At 41.9% G+C, this 24,252-nt stretch overlaps 1 protein-coding gene across 5 annotated transcripts; it reads right to left on the bottom strand.

Moving 5' to 3' along the window:
* Positions 1-488: 488 nt before the first annotated feature.
* Positions 489-22,406, bottom strand: b3gntl1 (UDP-GlcNAc:betaGal beta-1,3-N-acetylglucosaminyltransferase-like 1). Of its 5 annotated transcripts, none has more exons than XM_061830473.1 (13): positions 22,041-22,406; positions 16,290-16,406; positions 15,983-16,082; positions 15,075-15,139; positions 14,370-14,435; positions 11,953-12,048; positions 7,556-7,651; positions 7,037-7,161; positions 6,252-6,387; positions 6,100-6,168; positions 5,943-6,017; positions 5,101-5,212; positions 489-596 (listed from the first exon to the last, which is right to left on the bottom strand). In XM_061830473.1, the coding sequence occupies exons 1-12, from the start codon at positions 22,164-22,166 to the stop codon at positions 5,132-5,134; spliced, it is 1,152 nt and encodes a 383-aa protein (XP_061686457.1). In that variant the 5' UTR covers positions 22,167-22,406; the 3' UTR covers positions 489-596; positions 5,101-5,131. The 5 variants fall into 5 exon arrangements, with proteins under 5 accessions (XP_061686457.1, XP_061686458.1, XP_061686454.1 ...); XM_061830471.1 differs by lacking the exon at positions 489-596 and adding an exon at positions 689-2,618; XM_061830472.1 differs by lacking the exon at positions 489-596 and adding an exon at positions 703-1,621.
* Between the last annotated feature and the right edge of the window lie 1,846 nt (positions 22,407-24,252).

Raw genomic sequence — 24,252 nt, 5'->3', positions numbered from 1 at the left:
AAATCTCCTGAAGTACTGTAATGAAGCATTTGTAATTTATTACTTCCCAGTACTGCAGTAGTACTCCATCAAGACCTTTGCGCGTGAGAAAAATACACTTTGTTTTTTCGTCAGAACTTTTACGAGATTCCAACAGAGCCTCTTTTATTAATTTTACCACCCTTCTTGGCATTGTAATGGTGGTAATTGATAGACAGTGGCAGGAAAATGGACATCTTCCTGACGAAACTGTACTGTTTTTGTTGTGTGTTGAATTCATTATAATTTGTATTACCATGTAGGAAATTTGATACAGTTGACCCAAATAAATGGTTCAGTAGCTGAAACAATCACTGAGCTGTCTTGACTCAATACCATCTGACTTTTTCAAAGCTATTGCAAAGTCGGTGCTTGATGATTTGTAGCAAATATTTAATTGGTCTCTTCAACTACAGCTGCCATTAAGCCTCTGCTAAAAAAACGGAACACTGGACACTTTCATGTTAGCAAGCTACAAACCCACCTCAAATCTTGCTTTCGTCACCAAAATAGTTGAGAACGTTGATGGTGCCCTGGAAAAAAAGGTGGTGCCCAGATTTGAACCCAAGTCTCCAGAACTGTAAGGCAGATGCTCTAATCAGTTCTACACCATGCCACGAACTAATTATAATTTGCATAATAATTTGAAACAGTGCACACACTGTTATCAATTCCCTCAGAGGGATAAAAATGATAAATAAATAAATTTATGATACATAGTGATAGTCTTTGATGTGGAGGGGGCCGAGGGAGTGTCATCCTGCCTGAGGAAGCCACTGACGTCTGCTTTGACCTCATTTGCTCCTTCACCAAAGTATAGCAAGCATTTCAAGAGCGGATTCTCTGACCCACTCCCAAGTTCCACCTGGCCCCCCTCAAGCAGCCCGATGAGAGGGAAACGCGTCTGTGTGCACATACACACACATTCCTCAGTCTCTGATTTCAACCTTCATGGCTCTGACTTCCTCAACGCTCTCACACACACTGCACTCCTCTTTCCTGAATTAAAAAAAAAAAAAAATCCCAGAGGGGGCATCTGGGCTGTAGAGGTCCACATGTAGCTCGAGTACCAATCTCGAAGGTACTTTGATTGTAGTTGTAGTAACGCAATACATTTTATTTACAAAGAAGTCGGGCACAATTGCACACCAAAACAGTCAGAAACTAAAACATTTGCAGACTTACATTCAAAACAGTTCAGGCATATTCCTTTTATATCTTAAAGTGTTTCACATATTTCTCTCACTACATTGGAATACTTTTGTGTTTTATCACAACTTTTGTAAGTGTTCAACATTAAATTTCATTGATTTGTCATCTTGACACTTTTGTCGCTTGGATAATCAACACAATCACTACAAAGCTAAGTATTAATGACTAATGTGCAAAACAAAGGCTTGTGTCCTCTTTGGGGAGTGTCTAATGTGTCACAGAAGAATTTCAACAATAGATCACGTTTCTTTTATTTATTTTTTTTGTAGTTCTTGTCGGTCGGTCAAATACGAGGATGCATGTTGAAACATCAGAATGGGAGATGTCATCAGGCCACGGGCTTGTGCGCTTTGGCCTCACAGGTTTGCATAGTGTGAGATAAAAAAACAGACTGGAAAACAAAGGAATCTGTTCAAAGGCCTTCAGCATCTGACCTCCACAAGCGCTCGTCACCCAAACACACCCAACTCTTATCAGTTGTCCTGCTTGGTGCAGGTTTATTTGGCCAGAGGCCTCTGGGGTCAGTGTCATTTATTGTGTGTGTGTGTGCATGTGCTATCAGGAGTAATGTCTGCTGAGAGATGGAGTGTAAACACGGAGTAAAGCTACAGTATGTTTACTCTTGGTTGGCTCTTTCTCATAGATTCTCCATTAGGGTTCAATGCGATCATCTACCAAGTGCTTCATCATGGTGGGAGGGTAGAAAGGACAATTTGTACATAGAGCAAGGTCTTACTCAAACGACCGGCTTTAGTTTGTTACTCTAAAATAGTCACTGGCAGATTTATGGACTGAATAGATGAGACCACGGCGGCACGGTGGAGCAGCTGTAAAGCGATGGCCTCACAGGTCTGAGGTCCAGGGGTAGATCCCGGCCCCACCTGTGTGGAGTTTGCATGTTCTCCCTGTGCCTGTGAGCGCGGTGGTTGTCTGTTTCAATGTGCCCTGCGATTGGCTGGCAACCAGTTCAGGGTTTACCCCGCCTCCTGCCCAATGACCGCTGGGATAGGCTCCAGCACTCCTGCGACCCTTGTGAGGATAAGCGGCTAAGAAAATAGATGAATGGATGAGACCAAGACAATTTTATGCAACACTTTTGTTTCGCAGCTCCAGACACTGACATGTCTGACAGGGAAACGTGACGTTCCATTGATAAAATCATAGTACTAGCAACTATGAGTTCTAGTACTTCGTTAAAAGCGGTTGCACGTCTGCCAAGCTGATTTCATATACGTTACATAAACCTGCCATTGCAACAACACTGAAAAAAAAAATCCAAACAATTTCACACAGAAACATCTTCTTGTAGGTGTTTGCTTCAGTATTACGGTACTCCAGTCTTCAATTTGTTGTTGCGGTCCATTTTTTGCCAGTCATCAGTCTTCTCTCTATGAAAATTCATCTTATTACCATAGCAAATGGCACCATGTTGAGAAGTAAACTCAGAAGACTCGCTCTCTCCCACATTATTTGTGTGTCTGTATTCTTGCCACACCCTTGCTTTTCTTTCCATGATTTTCTTGTGCAAATTGTTAATTATGAGAATAATAAAGGTTTAGGCTGGGAAAAAAAGTAACACACGCTCCAAGTGGACCCTAAGTTATGCTCTTTAATTGACTTCAATCAGTTGAGAAATGCTGCTCTTGAAACATTTTGCATTATTTGCGGCGGGATGCTTGACTAATAGTATTTCCACAATTGAACATAGTCTGGTAAAAGTGAATTTGCACGCCATTCGGATGCAACGAAAGAGGGGAGCTAAATGTTCGGAACGATAGCCATGTCTCTGATACTGGTCTGGTGCTTGCTAAAACAAAAACACGGAGCCTCTACAACCGTTCTGTCGCAATCCATGTTGCAAATGTCGAAATGCATCATACTGGACCAAAGATGTGAACGGGCTCTGTGACGGCGAATCAATGCGCACATCTGCTCCAGACTATCGGTTGTAAAAATCTTCAGATTTTCTTGATTCTAAAGTCATCTTTTCGCTATCTTGATGAGACCAAACAATGAATCAATTAATTGAAAAAATAAGGGCAGGATTAACTCTGGTCATGATAATCTTTAGCTGTAGGCATATTATCACAAAGGCAAGATGGGACACTATGTGTACAAAACACTTAGGTATGACGAAGTATTTGGGCAAGCTTGCTGATCCTGCTTTTGTACACCAACGCAACGGGACCGGAGGGTTGGGGGGTGGTGACAATTAAAAAAAGTGATTTGTTTACTTTCAGTTTTTATTCAAAAGGTTTCATAAAAATGGGGCATTAGCCATTTGGGGATTAAAGCCATTTTGTGAACGGTATAATTCATTTTTATGTGCTTAAATGCACAGTATGTGGCAAACGCGACACTGTTGCAGACAAGCACCATTTTGAACACTTGGATGACAATGCACTACTGCAGTTGACGACTGCCTGAACGTCACCAAATTGTGAGTTCCATCCCCGGAGATGCTAAACTGGGCCTTCGCGCACACACAATCGCATATTGTTTCATTTACCCAACTGCAAATGCTTAGTTCCTGTGGGTGTTCGGTAAACGTGACTATCTTGCAGTAAACTAATAGCACTATCAGGTCCAAACAGTCGTGCCCATTCATTGAACACAATGCCGTACTGTAGTTTGCCCTTGCTGCCTCCCTCCAAGTTGCACAGTGCAGATTTACTGAAAGACAGGAACACTGAAGGAAATTTGTGGTGAAGGGTCTGTTTGGCTCCAAGCAGAAAAGCTTCACGCTCCGTGAGGTAAAATAAACTTTTTGTGAGGTTCACGCATCAGAGCTGTGCTCTCTTGGAGAGAATATTGTTTCATAGGCGTCTTGGAGAATGCTAAACAAGCACAGGCTGTGTCCATGTTTAGAACAGATGTGTCCTTTTGGTTGCATCAGAAATGGAGCCCACACCCATTCCAAGTTCAATGTTCTGAGGGTACACTCATTGCCTCACATCTTTCAACATTCAGAAGTTCAAGTGTTCAGGTCGGACCTTTGAGTCCTCCAATATTGACAACAGCTGTAATCATCATGACATCTTTTAAGAAAATGTTTGTACGCTAATAAACTAAATATGAAGGAATAATGTTGAGGGTCGCCGTTGTCAAAGAGTTATTTCTGTCTGTTTGCCATTAAGAACACCACCATACATAATCAGGCAGCAGGAGTGAGCCATTTAATGCAAGGACTGCCAAAAGTAAACTAACTTGCATGCACATTTGCAAACAAAAAACATGTTTCATCTCTGCAACTTTGCAACAAACAGATACTCCAGAAAGATACAATTATTCCCATAAACTACGTAAAAGTTGATTTATCATTATTATTATTATTAATCCTTATAATTAAGTTGCATTGCACAGCTTCCAGTCGGTGTGGACACAGACATTTTGAGTCTTAGTGCAAACATCGGTATATCATTACCTAAGCTGAGAGACTGATAGATGTTCATAGGGGGATGGGCAATATATGGCATTTCCCCCAACTCGAGGAAAAACTTAGATAGATCCATCCATTTATCTATTGTGTGTACCACTTATCCTCACTCGGAATGCAGGTGTGCTGGCTATTAGCATGCTTGTCTTTGAGCTGGGAGGTAACTGCAGTACTCAGAAAACCTACACAGGCACGGGGAGAACATGCAATCTCCACACAGAATGGCCGGATTTGAGCCCTGGTCCTCAGAACTGTGAGGCAGATGTGCTAACCATTTGACTGTTGTGCCATGCAGAAACAAGTCATGGAAGTTTTTTTTTTTTTTTTTTTCGTGGCAAATGTCATTTTTGTTAAAATGTGCTGCACATAAGCGGAATCCTTCATAAACTTTCAAAGTGTGATCCTGTGATTAAATTTGTCAAACAGTAACGTACTCGCTTCTGTCTGTGACGTTCATCCGAGACGTCAGTTGAAATGGAAGAAGTCTATTCCTTCTTTCATCTGTAATGAGTTGAGGTTTTCCTCTAGAACGCCACCTGTCATGTCCTAAACATATCAAAAATATTGCGTATGAGTGGAAAAACACAAAGCATGAGAGCAAGACAGTAACATTTTTCCACAAAACCTTCTGTTATTTGTTCTATTGGAAAAACTGGGCTTTCGTGTGCTGTCTTAGTCACGTCGATGTCTCACTGGTGTTTTTAAATGCACAAAAACTTACACCCGCATGAAAAACCTTTGGAAGGTTTAACCTTGCCCTGTGAGTGCAGTTCAAAGAAATCCTATTGTTGCTTTGAGCAATGTGGCATTTGGCTGACAAATGCAAGATTGAGTCCAGGTGTTTGTCAGGGAAAATTAGGCATCCAATTTCCATAATTGGTCAATTAGTTTGGCGTGCTGATGCGGTCAGTGTAGATTTGATGTCTGAATCTGTGTGATAAGGACACAATTTGCCATCTGAATGTTTTCTTCTGCATCTGAGTGCATTTTACAAGGCAGTGGTGAAGACATTGAAAAAAAGTAATTTGCAAGACATGACGAAGATTTGACAAAACAGATTTTGCCTAAACAACCGATTTTCAAATGGCCAGCTCCCCTGATGTTTATACAAGCAGCATTTGATCAAAGATCAGGCTGCTGTCTCTACCCATTTCCTGCTGGCCTCCTGTGTGTTATGTCCTGTGCCGGGCACACGCCCTCGCTCATTATGTCGTTAACTCAGATTGCAGAGCTGGGGGGGCCAGAAACAGCAAACATGACAACACGTTCGACTCACCAGTTTGACACAGATGATAAAAGGAGGCGATGCATCTTTGTAGTGCAGGATTGGGATTTTGGGCTTTGGGCGTTCCTAAAAGGAGGGCATCAAAAGATAGAAAGATTGGTAGTGGCCATAGATGGACTCTAGATACAAAGTGTTGAGTTAACCTCACCTTGGAGTCTTCATATGTGTAAAAGCCTTTATTAATCTTGTTCTTGTCCACATCACAGAAAGCTTTGACCTTAAAAAAATGGCATCACAGCCGTTAATACAGTGACGGTGGAGCCCATGAATTCTTAAAATACGGGCCCAATGACCGCATACTTTCATCTGATTAGCGGCGTTCAGGCATCGGTACAGTTTACGGCCCTGTTTCCCAGCATTCCATATGGTGAAGCTCTCCCAGTGGCAAATGACTCTCTCCTGAAGGAATCCAACTCGCAGGTTCCAAATGGTTTCTCTGACAATGGAGGAGGCATAAAGAGGGACAGGGTCATTCGAAGAGTCACCATCTGTGTCCTTTTAATCCGGCTCATCAACACACATATATTTCCCAAAACAGAAACACAATCACACTCATAAATTCACACCTCTTCATGAATCAGAGAATCATGTCAGTACATCTTTGCCACCATCTTGATTTTTTTTTTAGAAAGCACTTCACACCTCACAAACATGATCTATGATTTATGTGTGCCAGACTGGTAGATGATGGTTTCATTTGTCAGAGGAAGTAGAGGACGTGATGGGGGTGTCAAGGAATTGTGATGGGGGGGTTGGGTGTAAAGTTGGCAAGGCGAGCTGGAAATATAGGCTTCCAGAAATAAGAAAGATAAATCGATGATGACAGGAGGAGGATAACGGGTGAAGGACCGTTTACACGTGCTGATATCGAGAGGAGGACAGAAAGAAAAGAAGAAAAGTAAAAAGAGGTTTTGACATTCCTGAATACATCCTGGGAAAGCGATAGACTGTATGTGTGTGTTAAGATGAGGGAGTCTAGGATGCCAGTGGGCAGCTGTGAGTAGGTGGAGGATCAACACCGTGTCCAAATGCATACGCTTGAGCACGAGTAGCTGAGCGGGGGAGGGGTGCGTGCTGAAACTGACTCTTTCACGGAGTGTGTGGTGGCCTTCTCGTGATAACGGTAGACCACCAAGCAGTGGTCAACTCTGGTCACAAGACCCCCTTGACGAAGACTCTGGTAAAAGAAGATCAAGTCCTCAGGGACTCCCTGGAGACAGAAACGGGTGAAGGTCAAGGACAAATAGTTCATTCCTGGTGCAACAGAAGACCTAGTCATTAAAACAGTACACATGACGGCACAGAGATAACAAATCACGATGTGTGGAACAGAAAAGACAATTTTACGTGATGGGACAATCCCAATTTTGATTCTGTGCGGGGGGCGGGGGAGGGGGAGGGGGGCATCCACAGTGAGTCATTTGACAACAAATATTTTCTTTTGTTTTCCTGGATTAGCCAGCTGGCTACTTTCTGGTTTGTGGAGAATGATTTTATGTATTTAGAGTTTGACCGTAGCTAATGCAACTGACAAAAAAAGCCAACCCAGGCAATTAAAATAGTGTTTGCCGACAGTCTGGAGTGAAGAAGATGGGGTGCATTACCTTGCTCTTCTCGCTGAACCATCCGACAGTTAAGAACCAGTCTCTTGAGCAGAACCACGTCGGCATGATGACTGTTGGTCCATGTGACGTATATACCTAAAAGTAATATCGAACACAAGAGAGCTAGAGTGTAAGATTTTCATCCAGAAGTTTCCACACTAAATGCTGGACTGGACATAAAAGGAAATGTCAGTTTTTCAGAGATCTAATTTTAGGAATGAGTGTGTATTGAACTTACTGTGTCTGGTGACAGTCTGGCAAATGGGCCACTAGATAAGTGACTGAAGTCAATTAATTGAAGGTCATTCAGGAGGAAGGAATTTTGTACTTGTTTGGCTCTACGGCTCCCACAGGGACGGGTCCGGACCGAGTCAAGATCACAGACAGTGAACAAGCCTTTATTTAGTGTTACGTTAAACCCTGTTTTGATCACGTGCTCATGATGAGACAATCAGTTTGTTTACAGTAAGTCATTTGATGGATTGATGACACAGTTGAAAGTCCTGGAAAGTTGACTCACAAAACATTTTAAAAATGAATGGAAGAATCGGTACTTTTTTATTCTTCCGGAAGCAAGTGGAGAATCGTTGTCTCATATGTTGCGAGACCATGGCTTTTATAAAACGTGTGAAAGTTAAGCGACACGAATCCTTTGAACAAACATGTTCACTTAAATCAGAGGCGGAACATGCAATAAGAACAAACTGAGAGTCCAGTTCGGTAGATACACAAGAGTAACAGCCCATCTAGGAGCAAGTGAATCCTCCCTTTGCAAAACGTGCATCTGGGGCAACGTATGCAAACTTTTAGTGAGGTTTCAGTAGTAAAGCAATTTCTCAATGCAGCTGCCGTCATGTTGCTCAAAGTTTTTATTTTTATTTTATACTGAAATGCGTAATGCAATGTAAAAAGTCTAGCTTTTCCGATTTACTTGAAATTGCGGCTTGACTTCCTTGTTCAGCGTCCCTTGAAATTTGGGCCCGAGATGTCTGTGCTGGATTGCATACCAGCCCCTCTTTTAGTTGCAGGCATGAAAATATAATTTCTAATGAAAAGGAGATCTGACATGTTTGTGCCAGTTGTGTCAATATTTATGTTATTTGGGTTCTTTTTAAGTACTTAAATGTGAACTGTTTTGAGGGTTTGGATGTGAGTTTAAAAAGCACTATATACTTCTGTTTTCAGGAATACATTTATTCGTGTTCAACCACTGTTGTCCTTTTAGTGGGATTATGCTGCTACGATGAAGGGCAAAGTTTATAAAACAGTGGTGAGGCCAGCCATGATGTATGGATTAGAGACTGCGGCAATAAAGAAACAACAGGAAGCAGAACTGGAGGTAGCAGAAATGAAGATGCTAAGGTTCTCGCTTGGTGTGAACAGGTTGGATAGGATTAGAAATGAGCTCATTCGAGGGACGGCCAAAGCTGGATGTTTTGGAGAAATGGTTAGAGAGGGCAGACTTAGATGGTTTGGACATGTTCAGAGACGAGAGAGTCAGTATATTGGAAGAAGGGTGCTGAGGATGGAGCTGTCAGGCAAAAGAGCGAGAGGAAGACCAAAGAAAAGGTTGATGGATGTTGTGAGGGAGAACATGAGGACAGTGGGTGTTAGAGAGGAAGATGCACGAGATAGGCTTAGATGGAAAAAGATGACACGCTGTGGCGACCCCTAACGGAACAAGCCGAAAGGAAAAGAAGAAGAAGAAAATATTTTAATTTATGGTAGAGCGAGATCTGTTTTTTTTTTCCTGGATAGCAACACATTTTTTATACTGAAACGTGAAGAGTGAAAGTGGTGCGGGAAGAGTGCGACACCACTTGAGCTAGGGGAATGGAAACAACGCCTTGCTCAAGGCAAACGTGAAAAGGAATTAATTTTGTTCAATAGGTCAGCTACACAAAACCAAATACTTTGGTGGTGACAACTTTGCGCAGGGAAAACCTTTTGAACCGTACCCCTCCGAATTCCAAATGAAAATCCCTACTCTACTGTATAATTATTGTTTGTAGTTTGCATTCAAGTGACCGTTAAAACCTTCACAAACAATCGACTGTGGTTAAGTTTGCTTGACAGTGAATGCATGATATTGAAAGGATAATTTTTTTTTTTTTAAATTAGCAGATGAAATTAGAGTGCCGTGAAGTGCTTAACCAGAACAGTAATGTCAGTGACAAAAGCAATTGCACAACATGAGACATAACAAGGATGGTCCACCAAAATTTTAGGGCTAAAGCAGGTAAAGTGGGGTACTATCAATTGCATTTACTACATAAGTTTGTTAAATGTAAGTCACAGATCAACCAGTAAACATAAACAAAAAGAACCAAACAAAGGGATAAATTGAGTAGGAGGTGTCTTAAAAAAGTCACTTGACTTTCAACTTTGCCAAAAGTGTACCATCAAGCAAAATGCAGAGAGGTGTGCGCTTCCTGTCATGCACAAGGGAAACACAAACTAATGCCTTTGTTTTGGCCTCTTTTTGTCTTTGGCTGCATCTTCTAAACACACCAGGTCCCCATTATGAGCTTCACATTTATATCTTGGCAGGCCCCCATCTCAGTGCTTGACAATCTCTCCTTATTCTTCTTTCCATCCTCCGCGTCGTGTTTAGCGTGTGTGTGTGTGTGTGTGTGGGGGGGGGGTAGGTTGGTCATTTCAGATTAACCTTGTCATTCCTCACTTGCCTCACCATATTTCACATGACGTGTGAATGCGTGCACTTAACCTTGGCGTGCACACAATTGCATAGCTCAAATGATCAGAAATAAAAATAAAAAAAAAAACTTGCATAACCCTCAGAGTCAGCAGGACAGAATCTGCTAAATATGAGCATGTGTGCGTTTATGCACATCCACCTACGTACATGTGGCTCCTCTGTTGCAATATTTCAACACTTTGCAGATGTAAGCTAAGGCCAAATACATGAATCGAATGACTAAGAATGTGCGAAAGCATGAGAAAGTCTATGGATGTGACTAGTAAGCAAGGTTGGGAAGGTTATTGATAACCATACCTAATGTGCTGCAGATGAACACTTAAAAGAGTCCTGGTCTGGATCAAGTTAACCAAGCACCGCCCTGAGTAAATCTGGTTTACGTCTACCTCAGCTGTGCTTCTGGACCCAGCAAGTGTAGGCAAGGACGTCAAATGTAGAGAAAGAAAAGTGCAAGGAAGATAAACGGTTTTAAAGCAACAGAATGGCGGAATGATCACATTCTCATGAAATGTACTATCATATAAATTTCCTTAAATGCATAGACCATGTATGTGTGTGTGAGACCAAGAGACACCCGTCGCCTTGGTGACGGGGTGCTTTGCTCAGACAGCAACAGTCGTTCCAATGCTACATTCCACTACTACATAAATTCAAATACAGTATACTGAATGTTTCCCAGCTAAAATTGTCAGTTGTTGGGTTTTCTGCTTTGCAAATATTTGATAACTGTACAGCGCTACAGCACATAGAAACTTTCTTAAGGGGCGGGGGTTGTAAAAACCCACACATGCTACAAACCAAGAAACTATTTTAAAAAAATGGCAGGCTGCACGATCATGGGGAAACAACAATTAGGATCATTTTGATTAACAATGTCATCCCGATTTTTCGTCCCTCGTGGGGAAAACCATTTTTATTATAATACTTTTCTTTAAAAATATGTACGTTTTCAGTGCAAAATTTATCTTTAAATAAGAATAAATGAGAGATGATAATAAATGGGGGGCACAGTGGATCAAGTGGAAAGCATTGGCCTCACAGTTCTGGGGTTTCGGGTTCAATCCCAGATCCGCCTGTGTGGAGTTTGGAGCCAAACCTTTGAACCACTAAAACGATTAAGTAGTAGTTATCTTGGAAAACTTGTTTATTTTCGGATGATGCTGGATGACATCAAACCCTAGAAAGTGGTTTCCCTGCTGAAATACCTCACTTCTAATCAGTGAAGGGATAGGTTGGCTTCTTCAATTTTGGTCGAATTGGGTCGGTGTGTTTGCTCCTTACTCTTCAAGAGAAATACACCCCATCTGGATTAAACTTTAATATTTTGACAATCTGGATGTGGGGGTCACGTGCTATTACCACATTATAAGCATAGCCAGATGTCCACTGCTGTCTGTTCAGTAACCTCACAGTGCTGTTTTGTTTGCAAAACTAACAATTTCACCACCAACACTTTCCACTATTGACAGTTGGCAGCGTGATCCACTCGCTCCGGTGGGACTGTGAGTAACAGAAAGGTCGCCAGTGGTTCTGTAGTTTATGCGCAGTCCACTGACAAATTCCCTTGGAAACGGCAAGGGACAGGTACAGATCCTGTTTTAGAACGCCCTGCTCGCAGCCAGCCACACGCCCCCTTAAAAAGGCCCACAGAAACATACTGTGGCGAGTTAGTGTTTACTTGTGTAAGGAGTTGATCTTGAGTGATTGTGTTGATCCAGCGGGTGTAGCGTTCCGTAGATCCCTCTGGAAGCCTCCGAACTCTACAGCCCATCAACTACAATGAAAACACACATTTATGAGAAGTGCAACACATTTTTATTTTCAAATAACCTTTGAAATAATTTTAAACAATTACTGAAACAGAATGACATTCATTAGTACATTGAACACAAACCAGGACCTCTGTATATTAAGAGTAGTGATGTGATATATATATTAAAAAAAAAAAAAAACAGCAAAATACTTACTCAAAGTGGGGCAAAAGCACTACAAAAGCGGAGGGTATATACCAGAAACTGATTGCGTGCATTGCTCTGGTGTGATTTTGGCCCATTCCTCAACACAGGCAGTTTTCAAATCTTGAAGTTTCAGTGAGATACTTTTATGGACCTTAAGTTTCAGTTCTTTCCAAAGATTTATGATTGGATTCAAGTAAGGTGATTCTAGCAGCTTTATTTTTTTCCCCTCTGAAACCAACTAAAGTTTCCTTGAGAGTATGTTTTGGATCATTATCCTGCAGAAATGTCCACCCTCGTTTCATTTTAAACATCCTAGTAGATGGGAGCAGATTTTTCTCAAGAATGTTAGAATCTGAATCATCTTTATTGCCAACTATGTCAAAAACACAATTTCTGTACAGTAGTTAGGTTACCAGGGTTACCAATAACACGGTGATGACGATTCATTTTTTTGACAATTGTGCAAATGATGCCAAGTCTTCTAGCAAGTTTGAAATGACTAATAGGAAAAAAGTCTGGTGCAGTTACAATTGTGTCAATAGCCCATTTGTAAGTATATTTACTGAGGAAAATTGTGAAAAATTGTGTGTACCAAATGGTGAGATTTCAAGAAATGCATGCAGTTTAAACTGACTAATAGTACAATAATCCAGAGCAATATCAATTGTGCAAATGGTGCAGACACTTCACATGCACATGACTGGCCAGAATTGTATTGCAAATGGCACTTGTACCGTCAATATTTCATGAGAAAAATGGTGACATGTTAAATACTTATTTCAGCTGCTGTAAATACATTGTAAGGGTTGTGAGTGTTGTCTGGGTCTTGTTACCCTTTCACTGTTTATTTATTTAAAACCAATTTCCTTTGAAATTTGTGCAGTCATCCAAAAATAATTTCACATTTGCTTTAAATGTAGGATATTGAATTTGAAATACTGGTACCTCTACTTACGAACTTCTCTAGTAACAAAAAATGCAGGTTACAAGAAGCCTTCTTGGAAAATTCCCCCAAAGGTCCCCAAATTCCACCGAATGTAAACATCTTGATTTGTGTGGCGCGACAAAGCTGCACATCCATTGGCGAGCACCGTAGCGTCTTTCTGGCATCTCATTGGCTTGGAAAGACGTCAATCTTTACCCAGGATGCTTTTTGATCTGTTTGGACAATTGACTGTCACTTAATTACACTACCACTGTCACAAGCTAACGCACATTGGAATAGCACAACCTTTTTGTTTGTATTTTTTGCAAGTTTATTCATCTTTCTTCACTATGGTCCCCAGGAAACTTAAGAGGAATCAAGTTGTGTGCATGCGCATGTTTGTACGTATGTTTTCTCTTGGCTATCAAAGTTTTCCCCCTCCTCTGTCCCCCACGATGCCTTTTGCTTGTCACTCACTCTTCTCTTTTGCCCAACACCAAAGGTGAGCTTGGAACGGATTGCGCTATTTACAAGTAAATACGCTTCTACTTATGAAAAATTCACGTTACGAAACAACTTCCAGAACAGAATTTCGTAAGTAGTGTAATATTTATCTCAATGTTATTTATACTGTATTTATTAACATTTGCACCAGTTACTTCATAATCAGACCACTTGTTTAGTTACAAAGGCTTCAAGATTTGTATTTTTTTTTGCCATTATATTGACCCTAACTCTACAGTACAGTCAATATCAAGCAGATGGGAGAAGCTGGGGCTCTTGTCAAAATAAAAACTGAAAGGTGTTTTGCATTTCGATTCCGAACTGTCAAGGGGAAAAAATGACAGATGTAACAGAAAGGGACAGGCTGTTTGTGCAGGGCAGCAGGCCCGCTGTCTCTGTGCAGTCTATCTCACTTCCTTACACACATGACCCCTAACCCCTGACCTTGAGGGCCACAGAAACCATCAACACAGGATACTCACACTGTTCTGCGTGCCAACATCATGGCACGCCAACACAGTCGCTCACATTGTGCTAATATGTTTGGCTCTGATTAACTTACAGCACAAAAGTCTGCAAAACACATTAAACCAATGATGGTGCTGTAATGGTAGGGGAGCGGTGTGAAGGACAGATGACAGAAAGTGAGAAGTCAGTGGAAAAAAAGGGATTAGGAAGAGGGAAGGAAGTTAGTGACAAAACACTTACAGAGTTTGAGTGGAGGACGGATGCCTCAAACTGCAGCCGAACCCTTTGGGGCAACATGATGTCATCCTGCAAATTACACAGTAACAGTAATTCACAATACTTGTCAAATTTGAGTCAGGATGCAAATGTACATATACTTCTGTTGGTGACTAAGGAGGCTTTTTAAGGCTGTTTTCGCCCCAACAGAATGCTCGTTATAAATCATATTGAAGTTGATTAGTTCTTGGAGGACAAGAACCTAACATGAAAGAATCTGGGCAGACTTCCCCTCCAACCCACATCACCTCATCTGGAACTTCTTTTCTCTGAATGTATGTAATAATGCTTATGGGAGAAAGGGCCATACTTGTAACAACATTTAACATGTGCCAGACGAAGTCTAAAAGAAGACTTTTACTTCCTGTACTTCTGGACTTTGCAGGAGGACTTGAACTGTGTCGAGCAGACATGTACAAGCAAGCTAATCGAGAAAGGTCTTCTCTGAGAATCAGGCACTCTCTTTTTGATGAACACTCTCCTCTGGAAGTAAGAAAAGGCTTTAGGTGCAGTTAAAAAGCACAACTAAGAAGGAGTGATGAGGTCAACTTAATTTGATTAGTGACAGAAGGCTCCAGATGGCCTTTCCATTACAAGTTTTTTCAAGTCGGACCTCGGAAGACAACTGACATTTTAATAGAGCTAACATAAAACTGCACACACACTTACCGCATCCTGAAAGCACAAGTATTTTCCACAGCTCTGTGCTACTGCCTTGTTCTTTGCATATCCCACTGAAAGAAAAAATCAGTCATATTTTTGGGGGATTTATATTTGTGGTCTTTTAAATTTAACCAGCATGTGTGACACTGATTAGAACAGATAGTATAACAGTAAATGGTAAGTATTTGTATACATATCATATGTTTGTATACTATGTCCATTAAAAAGGCATGCCTATGCAGTGCAAAAAAAACTTTTTTTTTTTTTAATCACCCACATGTACAGCACATCTTAGGGGACCAACCATGCATAATTTGCTAATTAATGCCATCCTTACCAAAGCTAGGACTGCCGTGTGTGTTTGGATTTGTGCAAATGCTCAACAGCTTCCACATTAGACTGTGTTGCGATGTCAAGGTGAAAGTTTATATCAGCCATGTACAAAACTGGGGGGAGAGTGACAAAATTGCCGGAATAGAAATAGAAAACGGGCAGCACGGTGGAAGAAGTGGTTAGAGTGTTGGCCCCACAGTTCTGATGACCGGGGTTCAAATCTCGGCCCCGCCTGTGTGGAGTTTGCACGTTCTCCCCATGCCTGCGTGGGTTTTCTCCAAGTACCCACATCCCAAAAACATGCAACATTAATTGGACACTCTAACTTGCCCCTAGGTGTGATTGTGAGTGTGGCTGTTTGTGTTTCTCTCTGTGCCCTGCGATTGGCTGGCGACCAGTTCCGGGTGTACCCCGCCTCCTGCCCGATGATAGCTGGGATAGGCTCCAGCACTCTTGTGACACTTGTGAGGATAAGCGACTCAGAAAACGGGATGGATGGACAAATCTTATTATGGCACACATCTTTGTGCAAAACGATGATATCTATGATGAGGATTTATCACTCAAACAACACAACAGACCTCCTCTAGGTTGGTCCGAGTTGTGGCCACTGATCACCACCGAAATGCCCCTTCCCTCCAACCTCTCCCTCCAAGCATCCACTACTTTTCTGGAGTCATCCTAAAGGACAAACAGATACAGAAATAGCTTGACAGATAACTAGATAGATACTATATGTACAGAGATAGATAGAAAGGCACAGTGTAATCCAGTGAGGACAATTGTGTTTTAATAATAATAATAATATTTATTTATTTATTCTTTTTTCTGATTCTATAAATACTTCAAGTCAAAGCATATGTGCAAATGTAAACAAAACAAACATACAGTGCTGGCGTCATCAAAAACGGATAGTTCCATAATCCCGGTGAAGTCTTGGTCAAATATTGCTTGCAGACATTCATCTAGCCAACAGGAGGCGTTGTTCACCGGCATGATGATACTCTGAGACAAAGAAAGATATATTTATGCATCAATAAGTTGCAATAAAATCTATTCAAATGTGTAATTATGTCAACATTTTTCATAAAAAAATCTTACATTAACTCCATTAGAAAAGCTAAAACTTTTTGGATGAGGTTGGTTGGAATGTAAACTCTTAATTTCTTAATTTGGGAATTTAAATCGTAAAATGTAGTCTTCCAATGTGATAAATACTTCCCAAAATAGTCTTAATCAGCTGAATATTTCCAAGTAGGATTCGTTGGAATTCAGAATGACAAGGTAAGTATGTAAAACTCCTCCGAATTTGGGAAATCAGTTGGGATTGTTGCGCTCATCTTGAATGAGCTGTGCAATTTCAAGTTGGGATGGTTTGATAAAAAGGTAAATACTGGATGCAAAATAGCTCTTAATTTTGGAATTTTATCGTGAAAATTTGGAGAATGATGATTCCAAGATGTTGTTAATGAGCTGAACATTTTAGAGTTTGAATTGTTTGAACTGGTGAAGAATTGTAGAAGGCGGAAGAAAATGTGTAAAATGTCTGTTAATTTTTCAACGTTACGGCAAAAAATTGGGGATTTCCAAAATAATTTCAAATAAGTCCTGAATGAGTTGAATATTTTGAACTTGAAATAGTTTGAATAAGTCATGAAATGTGGAAGAGGTTAAATATGTAAAATATCTTAATAGCGGAATTTTATTGAATAAAGAGTGGAATTTGGGCAATGTGGGAATTTTTGCATGTGAATATGGATCGTGGTTCCCAACATAACCATCTGTATGCTGGGGCAAGAAGCCCTAAAACTAATGCTGTGCCCTTTGAAATCAGAACTGTCTGTTTCATAGAAATGGCCACAAAGTCTTTTCTTCTTCAAGGAAATATGTTCCTTTTGATAACTTAAGCCCACTAAATGTATCGATTTTGTATCCATGGTGAATGGCTGGGGTTAATGGAAGAGTGTGTCTGTGTAGCATTGAGTTGCATTTAGTCCGACTAGTATTATAGCATTAAAGCAGTATTTTAAAGAAAAAAAAAAAAAAAGGTTCCAGTTAAGAACTCTTACACGCAAAAAAACAAACAAAACATAAACAGCACTCATATGGTGTCTTAAAGGTTAATACACAAAAAGCTGACAATCAGCCAATGACTCCCAAAGATTTGGAAAATACCTTCCAGTGTGATGTGAGGGACGAGGGTCCTACGTGTGTGTGTGTGTGTGTGTGACAGTGGGGGAGCCGGGAGAATGAAATAACTTCAAAATGCCATTTAATAAAGGCAAGCATTAAAGTTAACAGTAATGTGAAGAAACAAGGGTTAGGGTTTTGAGATTCACTGTGTTTGAGATTTTTTGCCACGGTATCATTTCAGTCATGGTATCAAGGTATAGTATTGAAATCAGAAATTTCATTTTTCATTTTCATCATGACACCCCAGGCCCCGTAGCTCAGTGGTTAGAGCACTGGTTTGGTAAACCAGGGGTTGTGGATTTGTATCCCACTGGGGCCTCCACTCCCTGAGAAGGGTTGCGTCAGGAAGGGCATCCGGCGTAAAAAAAAAAAAAAATTGTGCCGAACATATATGTGCGTTCATCTGAGATGACACGCTATGGCGACCCCGAAAGGGACAAGCCGAAAGAAACTTACTTACTTGTTTTCATCATGACACCGCCAGTGCACCACAATTTACATGTTCGGCTGGGAGCTTCAATGAAAAGTAGGATTGAGCATGAGAATCAAGAACAAAATGGAATCGGAGCTAACGTTCCGGTTCTCCCAGAATCGTTCAAATTTAAAACTTTCGGTGGCCCATTTTGCTGTCTAGTCCGGTGCCCCCGAAGAATAAGTGGCGAAAACCAACTAGGAAACATCCAAAACCAACAAAGAAAAGTGCGTACGAAGACAAGCTCGTGTCCAATGACGGTTGCGGCAAACAAAAGTTCAGTATGTCTTACCCATGTTAAATTTATGACCAGTCACCTCAGGGCAACTCTTGGAATAAATAAGATTATTTTGTGGAAAGGAGTTTTTGTCTATGTAAAGGATCTGACGCACTAGCCTCAGGATACACCGCACGCAGCTTCAGTGAAGTCAACTCTGTCAATGGATAGGTTTCCAATTACGCCATCTTGTGTGTCATAGATGTCAGAGAACACAGGTGATAGGTGAAGCGTGAAGTTTTTTTCTATTGTTAATTTATCCGATTGCTCTAAGGGTGGTGGTGACGTCATTTGAAACTTCATGCCAACATTGAGACAGCTCACAATGTCAAAGGTTGCTTACACTTTTGCACTGATGGTTTTCAGCATTTATCTTAATCTTCAAACCAGTGTAAGAGGTTGACATCATTTATGGCGGAATTTTTTGAAGTTTTGCTTACAGCCATTAACACACGTTGTATCTACTTTCATTCTTCTTCTTCTTTTCCTTTCGGCTTGTCCCGTTAGGGGTCGCCACAGCGTGTCATCTTTTGCCATCTTAGCCTATCTCCTGCATCTTCCTCTCTAACCCCAACTGCCCTCATGTCTTCCCTCACCACATCCATAAACCTTCTCTTTGGTTTTCCTCTCGCTCTTTTGCCTGGCAGCTCCATCCTCAGCATCCTTCTACCAATATACTCACTCTCTCGCCTCTGAACATGTCCAAACCATCGAAGTCTGCTCTCGCGAATCTTGTCTCCAAAACATCCAGCTTTGGCTGTCCCTCTAATGAGCTCATTTCTAATCCTATCCAACCTGGTCACTCCGAGCGAGAACCTCAACATCTTCATTTCTGCCACCTCCAGTTCTGCTTCCTGTTGTTTCTTCAGTGCCACCGTCTCTAATCCGTACATCATGGCCGGCCTCACCACTGTTTTATAAACTTTGTCCTTCATCCTAGCAGAGACTCTTCTGTCACATAACACACCAGACACCTTTCGCCAGCTGTTCCATCCTGGTTGGACCCGTTGCTTCACTTCCTGACCACACTCTCCATTGCTCTGGATTGTTGACCCTAAATATTTGAAGTCATCCACCCTCGCTATCTCTTCTCCCTGTAGCCTCACTCTTCCCCCTCTACTTTTCTCATTCACGCACATATATTCTGTTTTACTTCGGCTAATCTTCATTCCTCTCCTTTCCAGTGCATGTCTCCATCTTTCCAATTGTTCCTCTGCATGCTCCCTGCTTTCACTGCATATGACAATATCATCTGCGAACATCATGGTCCAAGGGGATTCCAGTCTAACCTCATCTGTCAGCCTATCCATTACCACTGCAAACAGGAAGGGGCTCAGAGCTGATCCCTGATGCAGTCCCACCTCCACCTTAAATTCCTCTGTCACACCTAAGGCACACCTCACCATTGTTCTGCTGCCATCATACATGTCCTGTACTATTTTAACATACTTCTCTGCCACACCAGACTTACGCATGCAGTACCACAGTTCCTCTCTTGGTACTCTGTCATAGGCTTTCTCTAGATCCACAAAGATACAATGTAGCTCCTTCTGACCTTCTCTGTACTTTTCCACGAGCATCCTCAAGGCAAATAATGCATCTGTGGTACTCTTTCTAGGCATGAAACCATACTGTTGCTCGCAGATACTTACTTCTGTCCTGAGTCTAGCCTCCACTACTCTTCCATAACTTCATTGTGTGGCTCATCAACTTTATTCCTCTATAGTTCCCACAGCTCTGAACATCCCCTTTGTTTTTAAAAATGGGAACTAGAACACTTTTCTCCTCCATTCTTCAGGCATCTTTTCGCCCGCTAGTATTCTGTTGAATAAGTTGGTCAAACTCCACAGCCATCTCTCCAAATTGCTTCCATACCTCTGCCGGTATGTCATCAGGACCAACTGCCTTCCCATTTTTCATCCTTTGTAGCCTTTCTGACTTCCCCCTTAGTAATCATTTCCACTTCCTGGTCCTTCACTCTTGCCTCTTCAACTCTTCCTTCTCTCTCATTTTCTTCATTCATCAACTTCTCAAAGTATTCTTTCCATCTATTTCGTACACTACCGGCACCAGTCAACACATTTCCATCTCTATCCTTAATCACCCTGACCTGCTGCACATCCTTCCCATCTCTATCCCTCTGTCTGGCCAACCTGTAGAGATCCTTTTCTCCTTCTTTCGTGTCCAACCTGGTGTACATGTCTTCATATGCCTCTTGTTAGCCTTTGCCACCTCTACCTTTGCCCTACGTCGCATCTCGATGTACTCCTTCGCCTCTCCTCAGTCCTCAGTATCCCACTTCTTCTTCGCTAATCTCTTTCCTCGTATGACTCCCTGTATTTTGGGGTTCCACCACCAAGTCTCCTTCTCCCCTTTTACCAGATGACACACCAAGTACTCTCCTGCCTGTCTCTCCGATCACCTTGGCTGTCGTCGTCCAGTCTTCCGGGAGCTTCGGTTGTCCATCGAGAGCCTGTTCACCTCTTTCCGGAAGGCCGCACAACATTCTTCCTTTCTCGCTTCCACCACATGGTTCTCTGCTCTACCTTTGTCTTCTTAATCTTCCTACCCACCACCAGAGTCATCCTACATACTACCATCCTATGCTGTCGAGCCACACTCTCCCCTACCACTACTTACAGTACAGTCAGTACCTCCTTCAGATTACATCGTCTGCACAAAATATAATCTACCTGCGTGGTTCTACCTCCGCTCTTGTAGGTCACTATATGTTCCTCCTCTTCTGGAAATAAGTGTTCACTACAGCCATCTCCATCTGTTTTGCAAAGTCCACCACCATCTGCCCTTCAAGTTCCTTTCCTGGATGCCGTACTTACCCATCACTTCTTCATCGCCCCTGTTTCCTTTACCAATATGTCCATTACAATCTGCACCAATCACAACTCTCTCGCTGTCTGGGATGCTCAGAACTACTTCATCTAGTTCCTTCCAGAATTTCTCTTCAACTCTAGGTCACATCCTACCTGTGGTGCATAGCCGCTAACCACATTATACATAACACCCTCAATTTCAAATTTTAGTCTCATCACTCGATCTGATACTCTTTTCACCTCCAAGACATTCTTAGCTAGCTCTTCCTTTAAAATAACCCCTACTCCATTTCTCTTCCATCTACTCCGTGGTAGAATAATTTAAACCCTGCTCCCAAACTTCTAGCCTTACTACCTTTCCACCTGCTCTCTTGGATGCACAGAATATCAACCTTTCTCCTAATCATCATGTCAACCAACTCCTGTGCTTTTCCTGTCATAGTCCCAACATTCAAAGTCCCTACACTCAGTTGTAGGCTCTGTGCATTCCTCTTTCTTCTGACGCTGGATCCGGTTTCCTCCTCTTCTTTGTCTTCGACCCACAGTAGCTGAATTTCCACCGACGCCCTGCAGGTTAGCAGTGCCGGGGGCGGGCGTTGTTAACCCGGGCCACGACCGATCCGGTATGGGATTCTTTAGATGAACGCTCATATTTGTTTGGCACAGTTTTTACGCCGGATGCCCTTCCTGACGCAACCCTCTGCATTTATCCGGGCTTGGACCGGCCTACAGATTGCACTGGTTTGTGCCCCCATAGGGCTGCATTATTGTATGTACTTTCATGAAGGGGAAAAAAAACGAATTTTTGGAAGTTGTAGCCAGCAGAAGACAGGAATAATAATAAAAAAAAGACCGTTCACACCCACCACGTCCACTGCACACTGGCACTGCTCCTGCCTTTTACGTGCTTCTTCTTCTGCTCCGTTTTGTACGGTGCAAAGTCGCTTTGACGGGTTCATGTTCACCTCGAGCTCCTCGTCTGCACAGTCCATGCTTGTCTCGATGAGTAAACGGTTGACCACGAACAAGTTAGATGCGTCACTGTTTTAAACTTTAAAACCACATCATTCACCGACCTATTTCAGTATGTTTGTTTTAAATAGTGGCGGCCAATGTTGCATTTTCACGATAGGATCTTGTTCACGTGTACACGGGAAGCAAATTGCAATGATTTCCGTAAACAATCAAACTCATTCTCTGATTGGCTAATTGTAGACAAAGGACGGCATCGGATTCGTTATTGCTGTTGTCACTCATACCGTTTGGCTACGTCAAGACAATGCCCGAAAAAAAAAATGTAGCACTTTACATCAAGATTTACGTTGTCGTCACAAACTGCGCAGTCTTATCCAGATCTTATCCTTATCACAACACTGTAATTCCCCAAGTCAGTTTTAACGTAGTGTTACCAAATCAATTACAAATATACCATGGGGTTGCTCAAAATATCCTGAAACGTTTAAATATGACGAAAGCACTATTAACATAAATATAATATTTTACGTTTTAAAGTTAAATAAAATGTAAACCCGAACAAATGAAATACAAATAGATAATCTCAAAAAAGCATCCAGTCTTAATGGAATGCCTGTCTGAACAAATTGTGTGTTTTGAGCTGCTCTTTGAAAAAAATGACATGAAAATCGGCATCTGAAAAGGAAAAGCATTCTGCAATTAGAGGACTGAAAAACTCCATTAGGTAATTTAGGGTGAGTGAGATTAGCTAAAAAGGTAGACCAAAGTGAGCTAATAAGACAATGTAATATCAGTGGCCCCGTAGCTCAGTGGTTAGAGCACTGGTTTGGTAACTGGTTTGGTAAACCAGAGGTTGTGGGTTCGTATCCCACTGGGGCCTCCACTCCCTGAGAAGGGTTGCGTCAGGAAGGGCATCCGGCGTAAAAATTGTGCCAAACATATATATGCGTTCATCTGAGATGACATGCTGTGGCGACCCCGAAAGGGACAAGCCGAAAGAAACACAATATCAGTGACACCATATCCCATCAGGTATGGAGCAGCATGACTATTGAGGGCTTTGTAAATCCATCCATCAATTTTCTGAGCCGGTTATCCCCACGAGGGCCACGCCAGCCCATCCCAGCTGTCATCGGGCAGGAGGTATTTTACACCCGAACTGTTTGACAGCCAATCGCAGGACACATGGAGACAGACAACAGTCGCACTGACAATCATACCTCGGGGCAATTTAGAGTCTCCAATTGATGCATGTTTTTGGGATATGGGAGGAGACTGGATTGCCCAGAGAAACCCCATGTAGGCATGGGGACAACATGCAAACGCCACACAGGCGGGTCCCGGATTTGAACACCGTTCCTCAGAACTGTGTGCCCAACGATCTACAGCTGCAACACAGTGCCGCCAGCTCTATAATTGACGATGTAAATGATGAGACCTTTATTCATCGTTTAACGAATTACTTTAAGCATTTGTCTAACCATCCATTCATCTTCTATTTTCGCTGTAGCACATGCCAGATGACTTTGGGTGAGAGGTGGGGCACGCCCATGACTGGTTGCCAGATAATCCCAGGATTTTTATAAAGCAAGAATATTCCATACTCACATTCACTCCGATGGGCAATTTAGAGTCTTTAACATAAAAGGCAAGTTCCGGGGATGCGTAATGAAGTCCACATTATGGGAGGAAACATGCGAACTCGACATAGGAAGGGTGAACCGCAGAAGTGCAAGATAGACACTAGAATACAGTGTCAGCCAAAGAAAAAGGCAGAACACGAGTGCTATTTAAAGTCCTCATGGAACACAGGAGGCTGACTGCATTTTGGAAATGTGCAGTACACCCTGCTCAACTGGTTCACAGCATGTGATCCATTAACACTAATGTACATATACTGACTCAACCTAATCAGGGCACCACTTTAGACAGTATACAGTTTTGTAATGGACTTGACTAAAGAAGCTGTATATGTACATGTAATGTATCCCATAAGTCTGTGCACAGACTAAATTTTTCCACATTGATCAGACTGACCCTTATCAGATTGCTTCTTTAAACTAGATGGCCTGTCTTATTACAGGCCAGGAAAAACAGCTCCAG

This window comes from Syngnathoides biaculeatus, chromosome 9 (assembly GCF_019802595.1).
Source record: "Syngnathoides biaculeatus isolate LvHL_M chromosome 9, ASM1980259v1, whole genome shotgun sequence".
NCBI classification, from domain to species: Eukaryota; Metazoa; Chordata; class Actinopteri; order Syngnathiformes; family Syngnathidae; genus Syngnathoides; species Syngnathoides biaculeatus.
This window is presented reverse-complemented; position numbering and strand designations above follow the sequence as displayed.

What these genes read in the sequence shown, in the direction of transcription:
- b3gntl1 (XM_061830473.1), bottom strand. Translation starts at nt 22,166, where the DNA reads ATGGACTGTGCAGACGAGGAGCTCGAGGTGAACATGAACCCGTCAAAG. An exon ending in TTTTTGATGACGCCAGCACT is followed by an intron (nt 16,083 to 16,289) that starts GTATGTTTGTTT and finishes TTTGTCCTTTAG; the next exon opens with GATGACTCCAGAAAAGTAGT. An exon ending in ACACATATGAAGACTCCAAG is followed by an intron (nt 6,018 to 6,099) that starts GTGAGGTTAACT and finishes CCCTCCTTTTAG; the next exon opens with GAACGCCCAAAGCCCAAAAT.